Source organism: Puma concolor, chromosome C1 (assembly GCF_028749965.1).
Source record: "Puma concolor isolate L17-30 chromosome C1, mPumCon1.1.hap2, whole genome shotgun sequence".
NCBI lineage: Eukaryota > Metazoa > Chordata > Mammalia > Carnivora > Felidae > Puma > Puma concolor.
The window spans coordinates 44,606,727-44,618,199 of NC_141674.1; the positions used below are offsets into that span (position 1 = coordinate 44,606,727).

The following is an 11,473-nucleotide window of genomic DNA, read 5'->3' on the forward strand; positions in this document are numbered from 1 at the left end:
TTTGGGCCTCAGTTTCCCTCTCTGTAGAGTGAGAGCGAGGAGGCATGGGCTCAGGTCTCCTAGAGCCCTCTCGACCGGGACTGAGGTTTGGTGGCTCTGGGAGGAGTCCGTCTGGGCTCTCAAGCCCACTCCAGTGGGGCAGCGGGGCGGGACGGCTGCGAGGACAGCCAGCTCCCGATGGTGGCCACCCCTGCCCGGCGCTCCCCGCGGCCTAGAAACCCTAACCCCTCCCTCCCCGGTCGCGCTGTCGCTTTAAGGTCGGGCGGGGCCGGCAGCGCCGAGGCGAGGCACCTGGAGCTCCCAGAGCGGCCACCCGGAGTCTCTGGCCTGACCGACGGCACGCGAGGACCGGGATCGCAGGGGAGGTGGGGCGGCAGGTGCCCCCCCAGCTCGAGCCCGAGTCGGGGGCGGAGGACGAAGCCCGGCCCCGCACACGCCTGGCGCCCCAGAGCGCCCTGCAGCTCGCAGAGCCCCTGCGGGGATCACAGCCCCCCCCTTCCCCCCCCACCCAGGGCAGGCACGCGTGGGGTGCGGCCTGCTGGGCACCTCGCTGCACCGCGTAGGGGGTGGCGGGAGCGTGTGGGACGCACGGCGACTGCGGGCGGTGGGGGGGGGGGGGGCATTCGGATACCCTTGGACCAGACGGAGAGCCCGACCTTGGGGCTTTCGGGGGAACGCGGAAAACCGGGCTAGGGGACCTTCAACAAGGCTGCTCCCTAACTCCAGGCGCCTCCTGCAAACCCGAGGGACAGCCATCCCCAGGATTGCACCTCCCTCTGGTCCCTGCGCCTGGACCACGCCTGACCACCTGCCGCCTGATGGCTTCATCTGAGGTGGGTATAAGCTTCCTCCTCTCCTTCCTTCCCGAGCATCTCAGCGCCTCCTAATGCTGACCCCGCCTGGACCCCCCTCTCTTCACCTTGACTTCAGTGGCTTGGCGGTGCAGAGTGGACACCCAGGTCCTCTTCCTGTGTTCTAACTGGCCGGGTGGCCTTGAGCATGGCAGTCAGGGCCTTAGTTTACCCAGAAGTTGATTGGGATGGTTTGGACCACTTCCTGTTCAGATGGCTTAGCTCTTCCGGAAGGGTGGCACTTGGAGTTCCCTTGTTGGTTGCAGAGACAGTGTAATGGTGCCCATTTTACAGAGGAGGGAGCTGAGGCACGGAGAAGCTAGATAAATTGCACAGTGTCAGAGTCAGGGTCCATCCTTGTCCAGCTCTGATCACCGTGCTTCATTACAGCTTGCTGTCTTGCCGCCTCGTCTTTACCACTTGCTCTTCCCTGAGAGGCAGAATTTGAGCTCAGAGATGCTGAGCAGTTTCAAGGTCACAGGGCTCATGGAATGGCCGCAGTTAGAGGGAGCGATAAATCGGAGGCAGGGATAGGCCTCCTCTGGCTGGTGGGAGGTGGGGCTGGCAGCAGCAGGTGGGCCAGTGGGAGGAGGTGGTGTTTGGACTGGGTCTTGAAGGGGGGGATGTGAAATGAGGGCCCTGGGTGGGGACAGACGACTCCCCAGGACGAGGTCCCCAGGTCCCCAGCATTGGGTTCAAATTTGGCACTGACCCCAGGCAAGCTGTCACCCTCCAAGCTCCATGAGGCTGTTGCAAGGATTCAGTCGGGGGCACCGATAAAGCGCGGGGTGGTGCCCAGCCCGTGTAAATGCCTAGCACACGTCTGCCGCCTCCATCATCATGTACGTAGGGCAAGGGAGAGATGGAAAGGGGACGCCTCACACGCAGGTCATGTTCATCCTGAGGGGCGGAAGCAATGATGATTCATATGTTGCATTTTTATTCACTTCTGGGGTCCTCTCTTTTTCTCACAACGAGCAACTATTGCTTTTATAGGAGTCTAAGGGCATCTGAAGTTGCCCTGTGCAGAAACAAGTTCTTCAAGGGTTGAGAAGCAAAGCAATCTCTGGCTTTGGGCAGAGTCCTCCACCTTTCTGGGCTAGGTCTCCTCATTTGCAAAGCAAGAATTTTCTCGCCCTGCCCTACCCACCCCCCTCGGTTGTGGGGAGTGTGAAGAGGGGCCTTGGTATACAGGCAAGGCGTTATGAACTGTTACTGATCTGCTGTGGGTTTTAAGTGGGTTTTCCAAGCCGATTGCTGCAGCTCTCCCTCTCGACAGCCTCTCGTAGCTGTCTAACTTTGGAGAGGGAGGAGTCGGGTTCATCTCCTCCCGCCACAATAATGGAGACAGGAGGCACTTGCCCCACAGACCGATTCATAGGAAGAGAACGGCAGGTGATTTACGAATGACATTTTTCTATACGCTGCTGGTGGTCTGGGGGCTCAGAAAGATTTGGGGTCCACTCTTAGAACACCCCTGCTACATGTATACATTCTCTCTCATAGGTACACATGTACACACACGTGTATGTGTTTTTAAATGTTTGCTTATTTTTGAGAGAGAGAGACAGACAGACAGACCCAGAACGGGGGAGGGGCAGAGAGCAAGGGAGACACAGAATCCGAAGGCTCCAGGCTGTAGGCACAGAGCCCTACACGGGGCTCGAACCCACGAACTGCGAGATCATGGCCTGAGCCGAAGCTGGATGCTTAACTGACTGAGCCGCCCAGGCGCCCCCCCCAACGCACATGTGTTTTTAAACAGAATTGACGACATGCCCTTTTGAAGTCTAAAGCTTCACCTGCTGTATCTTGAACATGATGCCCCTCAGCTCTCCTAGGAGCTAGCAGCTACACAGCAGGGCATTGTTTGGGTGCAGCATATTTGGCCGGGTAAGCCCTCATTTGGAAGGCATTCCTGATCCTTGAAGTCTCAGGTCTGTGAGTTCCCCAGCCCCCTGCTTCTCTGACTCAGATTTTGGAAAAGGACGGTGTCTCTAACTTCTCCTAACAGCCTGCTAAAGAACCTGACCTTTGAAAGGGTAAGGAAACAGGCCCGGAGCGGTCGGTAAGCTTACCCCAGAACTGCAGAATGGGGACCAAGGCCAGGTCTCCACTCCGTGGCTGGCTGTTGCAGTTGCCGAACTCCTGTGTCGCCTCCCTTGTCCTAGCCCCTCCCAGCTGTAAGGGAGGCTGTTCACGTAACAAGTGTTTGCCCAGTAACGCCTTCCCTCACTTAAGAGAATTTCTTCAACAAATGTTCATTGAGCAGCTACTATGTGCTAGGCACTGGGGGATACAGCAGTGAACGGGGCCACTATGGGCCTGTCCTCAGTGTGCTCACTGGCTGGTGGGCAGGACAAGCAAAGGAGAGGCTGAGCACAGTCAGAGAAGTGCTGTGATGCAAGAAGGCCCGGGGCACTTGGTGTTGAAGTGAAGGCTTCTTGGGTGAGGACCAATCTGAGACTTGAGGGGAGATAATGGCAAGTTATCAGACAGAGGGAACAGCATGTACAATGGCCTAGAGATTGGCTTTGGGGACAACGTGGACGTGGGTTTCAGCCTCTTCCTGTCTGTATGCTCTGGGGCCAGTTTGGCTCCCAGTTTGCGTTTTTCCTGTGCATTTTTTCTTTATCCGATTGACATGCTTCCCTATGCGTAATTTGGCATACAAAGCTAAAAAAAGAGGGGCGCCTGTGTGGCTCAGTCTCCTGAGCATCTGACTGTTTTTTCCGCTCAGGTCATGATCCCAGGGTCGTGGGATCGAGTCCTGCTTCCAGCTCGTGCCGAGTGTGGAGCCTGCTTAAGATTCTCTCTCTCTCTCGGGGCGCCTGGGTGGCGCAGTCGGTTAAGCGTCCGACTTCAGCCAGGTCACGATCTCGCGGTCCGGGAGTTCGAGCCCCGCGTCGGGCTCTGGGCTGATGGCTCGGAGCCTGGAGCCTGTTTCCGATTCTGTGTCTCCCTCTCTCTCTGCCCCTCCCCTGTTCATGCTCTGTCTCTCTCTGTCCCAAAAATAAATAAACGTTGAAAAAAAAAAATTTAAAAAAATAAATAAATAAAAAAAGATTCTCTCTCTCTCAAAAAAAAAAAAAAAAAAAAAAAGCTGAAAGAAGGAAGATATACATGTCTCCCCTGTTGTTAAACACTTGTACTGAGCTTGTTTTTTCAGACGAGTTGTTAACATCCCATCTAGAGGGTACGCCATGGTTTATTCACCAGTTGCCTATAGTTGGACGTTTAGACTTTTTCCAAATTAGGACCATTATCCATAAGGCCATGGTGAACACCTTTTTGCGCAAAGGTGCCTCAGGTCGTGCATTTCAACTCGGGACTTCATTCTTGCTCCTTTACCCGCCCTGGGTTTCGGTGCCTTCCTCTGTCAAATTCGACCTCTTGGGATTGTGACCAGGGGAGGTGAGGCAATGCAGAACCGGCAGGTCTCGACCCTGAAGGCCTGCTGGACTCAACAGGTGTTCACTCTCTTCCCTCCCAGCCTGTAGTAGACGGGGTGGGGGTGGGAGTCATACCCACCAGGCTGATGGGACCTATGAGGCCCGGAGAGGCCCAGAGTGAACATAGCCACACTTACTGAGCTCCTGGGCCCCAGGCATGGTGCTGGGTAACTTGAGACACATTCTCTGTGGCCTTCGAAACGGCCCTGCAAAGTCGGGAGTGTCATCTCCGTTTAACAGATGAGGAAACTGAGGCACAGAGGAGTCAAATGGCCTCTCCAAGGTTACACCGTGACCTCAGACAGGGGAGGACTAAAACGTGGGTCTGCAGTACCCCAGCAGGCCTGCCTCGTGGCCCATTACCTCCTGTCTCCCCTTCTCTGTGTTCAGACGTGTGACGTGAGCCGAGCGGCCTCCACGCTCCATTACTGCATGACGGTCAGCGGCACGGTGCTTCTGGTAGCTGGGACACTCTGCTTTGCTTGGTGGAGTGAAGGAGAAGCAGGTGCTCAGCCCGGCCAGCCGGCCCCTCCCACGGGGCATCCAGTGCCTCAGGCCCCCAGTCCCCTGCTCAGGTCCGTCAGCTTCTTCTGCTGCGGTGCAGGTGGCCTGCTACTACTCTTCGGCTTGCTGTGGTCCATCAAGGCCAGCACCCAGGGGCCTCCCCGATGGGACCCATATCACCTCTCCAGAGACCTGTACTACCTCACTGTGGAGCCCTCGGAGAAGGAGAGCTACAGGTCAGCAGGGCAGGGTGGAGGTGATGGGCGGGAGTGGTGGATAAAGCACTGTCATCAGCAGAGTCCTGGAGGGGTTTTAAGCCCTTTGACAGACTTTGACAAACCAGGGTAGTTACAGCTGTCAGAGAGGGACGGATATGGTCCTGTAGAGACATGGAGAAATCCCGGAAGGCTTCGTGGAGGAGGTGGCAATTGAGCTCAGCATGGTACATACAGGGCAGAGTAGCAGAGGGGTTAAGAGCCCAGGCCCAGGGGTAAACCTCCTGGAATCCTCTCCTGGTTCTATCACTAACTAGCAAGTAGGACTTCAAGTAGATTGTACAACCCTACCGAGCCTCAACTGCCTCATCTGAAATAAGACAGGAATAAGAATAGCACAATAATAGCAAATACCTGCACTTACCATCTGCGGGACACTGTTCTAAGTGCTTTTCATGTATTTACTCATTTTGTTTTCCCAGCAGCTCTCTGAAGTAGGGACTGTTATTAACTCCATCTATAGATGAGGAGCCCAAAGTGCCAAGACATTAACTAACTTGCCCAAGGACACCCAGCTAACGTGTGTGTGAGTCGGGACTTGAACTGAGTCTGCACCCTCACTGCTCCCTAGCTCAGGGGACATGGGGGAGAATCCAGTGGGATGATGTCTGTGTAGAACGTAGCCCGGCGCCTGGCACACAGTAGGTGCACAGGAAGTGTCAGCTGTTCCTGAAGTGGATAATGTAGAGACGCGGTTGGGATGGGCCGAAGAGCATGTGCAAAGGCTCTGGGGTGGGTTGGGGGTGGAGACAAAATCTTGCATTAAGACCGTATTTCTCAACCTTTTTAAAATTATCTCTCCCTCTAAAGAGCCTTTTAGGTATTTTTTTTCAATGTTTATTTATTTATTTGTTTGTTTTGAGAGAGAGAGAGAGAGAGAGAGCGAGCGTGAGTGAGCCGGGGAGAGGCAAAGAGGGAGGGAGAGAGAGAATCCCAAGCAGGCTCCAGGCCCCGTGCTGTCAGTGCAGAGCCCGACGCGGGGCTGGAACCCGCGAACTGTGAGATCATGACCTAAGCCAAGATCAGGAGTCTGACCCTTAACTGACTGAGCCACCCAGGCGCCCTGGCATTTTTTTCTTAATCCCACACCCCCTCCATGAAATTTTCATACCACAGATATATTGCATATTTGTCTGCTCTGTATGTATCTCTGTATTATATACATCTACAGAGCATCACCAAGATACCAAAAGCTCTTTTTTTTTTTTTTTTTTTTTTTTTTTTTTTTTACCTGGGGGAGAAAATGATGCATTATGTGTGCACTTGTTAAATATGTATTCATTCAGTCAAGCATGGACAGTGCCTCCATATTGGGCGGCCCGCATGCATCCCCGGTCTTGTCTGCCTGCAAGGTAAGAATTTCTGTTGCCGTTTATGGAAGAAGAAGGTGAAGGTTAACACAGCTAAAAAGTGGCAGAGCCCGCTGGCTGCAAAGCTTGTGTGTGTTAGGGGCTAAGTCAGACACTAGCGAGCTCGCCTGGGACCTGGACACCTTTCTTCCCTTGGGGAGAGGGAAAAACTGTATTGTGAGTTGAAGAATGTAACAAATTCTTCCTGCAACTGGCCTGCGATTCCCTGGGGTCAGAGACAATAGAGTATTCACCAGGGGCCATTTGGTACAATGGTCTGGCCTTGGTTTGACCCAACTGTGAGAGAGGGAAGGTCAGGGCCTCCAGCCAGTCCCCTCACGTCTCACATGAGAAGCCCGGGTCTCAGAGAGACCAATGACCTACCTGGTCACACAGCGAGGTGGTGGGTGACTGGAGGGGAACCAGGCCACACCTCAGGGTGCTGCAACTGTAACCTGTCCCTGCTTGCCCTTCTAGCCTGGCCGGACTGCTGGGGGCGGATGTTGTCTGTATACACAGCCGTGTTGACTCAACAGCGTCTGTCGGTAGGGCCAGTTGGATTTCATTCCCAGCAGGGCTGGGGAAGAAGCCTACTTGGGCGGGTGCTCATGGCCCATCAGGTTCGGAGACCCAAGTCTTAGGTTCAGAACTAGGATGGCTGGATGTCGGGGAGGCTGCTTCTGTTCATGCCCCTTTCTTGTCCCCGAAAGCTGACACAGCCCAGCCTTGCTGCTGGTGAGCCCCGCATCTGACCCCGCTGGTGGCTGGACAGGAGGTCTCCCAGGGCCCCTGTCCTCAGTGAGTATAGCAGAAAAAGCACGGGTCGGGGCGCCTGGGTGGCCCGGTCGGTTAAGCATCCGACTTCGGCTCAGGTCATGATCTCGCGGTTCGTGAGTTCAAGCCCCGCGTCGGGCTCTGTGCTGAGGGCTCAGAGCCTGGAGCCTGTTTCAGATTCTGTGTCTCCCTCTCTCTGACCCTCCCCCGTTCATGCTCTGTCTCTCTCTGTCTCAAAAATAAATAAACGTTAAAAAAAAAAATTAAAAGAAAAAGCACGGGTCTATTCAGACGTGAGGGTGTCAGTGTCAGCTCTTTTCTAAGCTGTGCGCCCTTGAGCGTGTTACTTAGACTCTCTAAACCATATCTAATTCTTCATCTGTCATGTGGCCATGCCAGAACTTTCTCCTGAGATTGCTGTTAGGCTCAGATGAGGTGATAGATGGGGAAGTGTATGCCTGGCACAGTTCGTGCACACTTTAGCTTTGCGGCTGCGTATGACTGTGCCTTACAGCTTGCAGTGCACTCTAGTGCCCGCTGCCTGATTTGAGTCTCAACAGTTTGGGAGTTAAGCGTTAGGATTAGGCCTATTTCACAGAAGACGGCGCTAAGGTGTGGGGAGATTCAGGGCTGGGATGGGAAGAAGGGTGATAGGTGCCGTTGGCTTGAGCTTGGCAATTAGGACTGGGGGCTCTGCTGCTTGGTTGATGCTTGGCCTTTACTCATCTGTACTGTGGCTGAGAGCCGAGCCCCCAGAGTTGTCCTGAACACGTTTAGGGAGTTTACACGTTGGGCAAATAGTATTCCGTCCTTGTCCCTTTCCCTTTCCCGACTGTGGTTGCCTGACTCAGCTGAAGGGTGGCAGAGCCGAGGCCAGGCCCAGGCCTCCTGCCCCCCCGGGGCCAGCCCCAGCCTCCCCTGGAGCTTGCTGGCCTGGGGACCAGAGCGGCGGGCCCACCCCACACCCCTGCAGGGCGCCGTATCCAGAATATACCACCCGTGTGTGTGTGTGTGTGTGTGTGTGTGTGTGTGTGTGTGTGATATGGCAGCTCTGCATGGGGCCTCCTGTTCCCCCAGTTCCCAGCCTCTGGACCATAGGAACAGGACTTGGGGCTGGCTGGGCCACGCTGGCTACTAATGTGACAGCAGGTGGCACTAGGGCCACTCCACGTCTGCCCTCTAAGCAAACTTCCTGCTGTGGGGTGAGCTTCCCTGGCATCTGTGCCCTGCCCTGCCAGCTGTTGCCTGCTGCGGTGGTCCAGGCATACCCCAAATCTGTCTGGCATCTCCAGGGCTTGGGGAACCAGGGAGTAGCAGGGGTGTGGCTGGGGCACGCGGGAGGGGAGGGAGACATAGGGCTCTGGAAGCTGTATTACCCGCATTTTTCCGAGTGCTGTCAAAGCTTTTTCCATTTTCCCCTCCCCTGAATCTATAAAATGGGAATTCTCATCCCCATTTTACAGATGAGGAGAAGGAGGCTCAGAGGGGCCATGTGAACAAGGCACAGCACGAGACAGTGGAGTCTAGCCCGCTTGCCTCCAGAAGCAATATTCTTTGCCTGCCCTCACGTGCAAAGGATGCTGGGAGCTGCGGGGAGACTGAGACCCCTTATCAGCTCCCTCAGTAGCAGGGCTCCCGGGCTGCCTTCCAGAGGAGGAGGGTCTGTGGGAGAGATGTGTCACAGCACTGGATGGGGAGCCCAGATCTGGCTCCTGGCCGGTGCCCTCTATCAGATTGGCATGCAGGCTGGGGGTTAACCCTGAGCTCCCCACCAGCCTACTCCATGACTCTGTCTATGGCTGGAGCAGCGAGCCTGCCTCCCCAGTGGGTCACTTTGATGGCTGCGGTTGGCTCGGGCTGAGAAGACACGCTGTCCAGAGAAGGGCCATGTCCCCGGCGGGGGGTGGATGCTCAAGTGAGGGGTGAGAGCAGGTACCCAGCACTGCCCCCTACCAGCCCCTGGAGTGAAGTTCCCTCCACTACCTCCTCCGACCCCCCGGGGCCAGCCTCCTGCCATCAGCCCCTCCCCTGTCTACACCGGCAGAACCCATGGTATGCATTGAACTGCTTCCCCACCAGCTCCAGACTGATAACTCTGGGCAAGCGATAGCCTGTATGGCACTTACCGTGCGGGTGATCTATGATAACTTTTGTCTCCCACACCCCTTCCTCGCAGAGACTTTTGAGATTTTGTTATCAGCTCCTGTTCACAGAACATGTGCTAAGTGCCCCTTCCCCTGTATTATCTCAATTAATCTTCATAAAGTCCTGGGAGGTAGGTGCCCTTGCTGTCCTCATTGTATAGATGGGGAAACTGAGGCTCAGATTAATGGAGTTACTGACCCATGATCTACCACCAAGAATGTGGCATAGCAGAGAGTTGAACTAGCCACAGCCCAGGCTCATAACCAGCCCTTCAGTCACTTGGTGCGAGAAGCGACCTTCAAGGTCACTTGGTCAGCTCCTGTATCTGGCAGGATCATCCCCAAAGGGGAATCAGCTCAGACGTGGGATCAATGACACTCCTGTCCCCTGGCGTCCTGGGAAGGGAAAGAAGCACCACCTCCCCAGAGGTGACCCGCCAGGGTTCTGAGAGGACTGAGGGCCAGCCTCGTTCCCATCAGCATTGAGGCTAGAATACAGGTAACCTGTTTTTTGAATCTAACCTGTGGGGGCCGGTCACAGAAGCCACAGAAGACCTGGTCTGTGCCTCAAGTCCCTGCGGGGTCATTCATTTGTTGGAGGTAGGGCAAGTCACAGGAAAGCCAGGCTGTTTAGAGATGGATGTGGTTGACCTGGTAGGTAGTGAGCTCTCCATCTCTGGAGGTATGCAAGTGGAAGTAATCACTTCGCAGACTTGCCATATTGGGGCCTCAAGCATCCAGATGGGCAGAAGCATCGATGTCTCCCATCCCGCCTGGAGTATCTACAACTCCGGATCTTGTAAGGGATTATTACAATAAGCTAGAAGTCTTTCTGCCGATGAGCCATCCTTCTTTCAACAAACATCCCCAGGCACCTGCCCTCAGCCCATGGATGCTCAAAGTCCATCCTTGCCCTCAGGGACAACCTAGGGGACCTGGTAGGGTCAATGCAGTGTCGGGGAAGAGCCCTCTGGGAGCCCAGAGCAGGGAGCGAGAGCTTTGCGCGGAGAGGGGGGACCAGTCAAGAAAGCTTCCCAGAAGAGCCTCAAAGGACAAGTGGGGATGGGCCAGCAGGGAGCGGGGTGGGGGAGGACGGACCTTCCCGGCAGAGAGAACTGAGGAGTTGCAGCGAGCGAGCGCGTGTGGGGAACTCACAGGATGGGGCGGGCAGAGTGGGAGGGCTGCGGTTGGCAGAGCTGACTCATTCCAAGCTCTGAGTGTGTACCTGGGGCCCACAATGGGTTTGGACAGGGTGTGAAGTCTTCCCCAGCCCCAGCCTCCCTTGCTCTTTCCCTGGCGTGCAGTACGTTTGCCCTTGCCCCTGCTACAGCCTCTCTTCTTCTGTCCTGCAGGGTCCCAAAGGTGGTTGGCATCCCCACTTACGAGGAGGCCGTGGGCTGGCCACTTGCCGAGGGGCCCCCGACGCCACCTGCCGAGGGGCCCCCGACACCCCCTGCGTACCCCGCGGAAGAAAGCCCGAAGGACTGTGCCTCCGGGGATGCCCTGCGTGGGACCCAGCCCCCCTTGCCACCGCCCAGCTACGAGAGCATCATCAGTGCTGTCAACGGCCTCTCTGGAGAGACAGTCCCCGCCACCGCGTGCTCCTGCCCAGGCCCGGCTCAGACGACAGTGGGGGGAGGCACACTCCAAAGCTGGAGACAGATGAGCTTCTAGTGAGTGCATAATACAGTGCCTGGTACCCAGGAGGCGCCCAGCAAATGTTTGTCGCTGAATGCTGTTTTATCGACCTACGGCTGTGTAACAAACGGCTTAAAATAAATCCATTTTATTCTCTCTCGCGACTCCGTGGGTTGTCTGGGCCCAGCTGGGTGGTTTTTCTGCCGCACACGATGCTGGTGGGGCTGCAAGTCATGGGGGGGACCCAGCCAGAATGTCAGAGATGGCTCATTCAGATAGCTAGCAGCCGGGAGATTTTGACGTGCAGATGAGAAAGTGGGGGCCCTCGGGCCACACACTGAGTTTGTGATCAGAAGAATGTGGGCTCTGAATTCAGACCGCCTGGGCATGGGTTCCACCGCGTGCCGGTTGAGTGACCTTGAACGAGTGGCTTTGCCCTCTCTGCCTTGGTTTCCTCATGTATACGATGGGAATTGGGAATGACAG

General features: G+C 55.8%; 1 protein-coding gene across 2 annotated transcripts; it reads left to right on the forward strand.

Annotated features, from left to right (window-relative positions):
* Positions 1–266: 266 nt before the first annotated feature.
* Positions 267–11,143, forward strand: TMEM61 (transmembrane protein 61). Of its 2 annotated transcripts, XM_086717074.1 has the most exons (4): positions 267–365; positions 727–833; positions 4,694–5,043; positions 10,702–11,143. In XM_086717074.1, exons 2-4 carry the CDS (start codon positions 819–821, stop codon positions 11,021–11,023), a joined length of 687 nt encoding a protein of 228 aa, XP_086573200.1. In that variant the 5' UTR covers positions 267–365; positions 727–818; the 3' UTR covers positions 11,024–11,143. The 2 variants fall into 2 exon arrangements, with proteins under 2 accessions (XP_086573200.1, XP_025768449.1); XM_025912664.2 differs by having other exon boundaries at positions 278–833.
* The last annotated feature ends 330 nt before the right edge of the window (positions 11,144–11,473 follow it).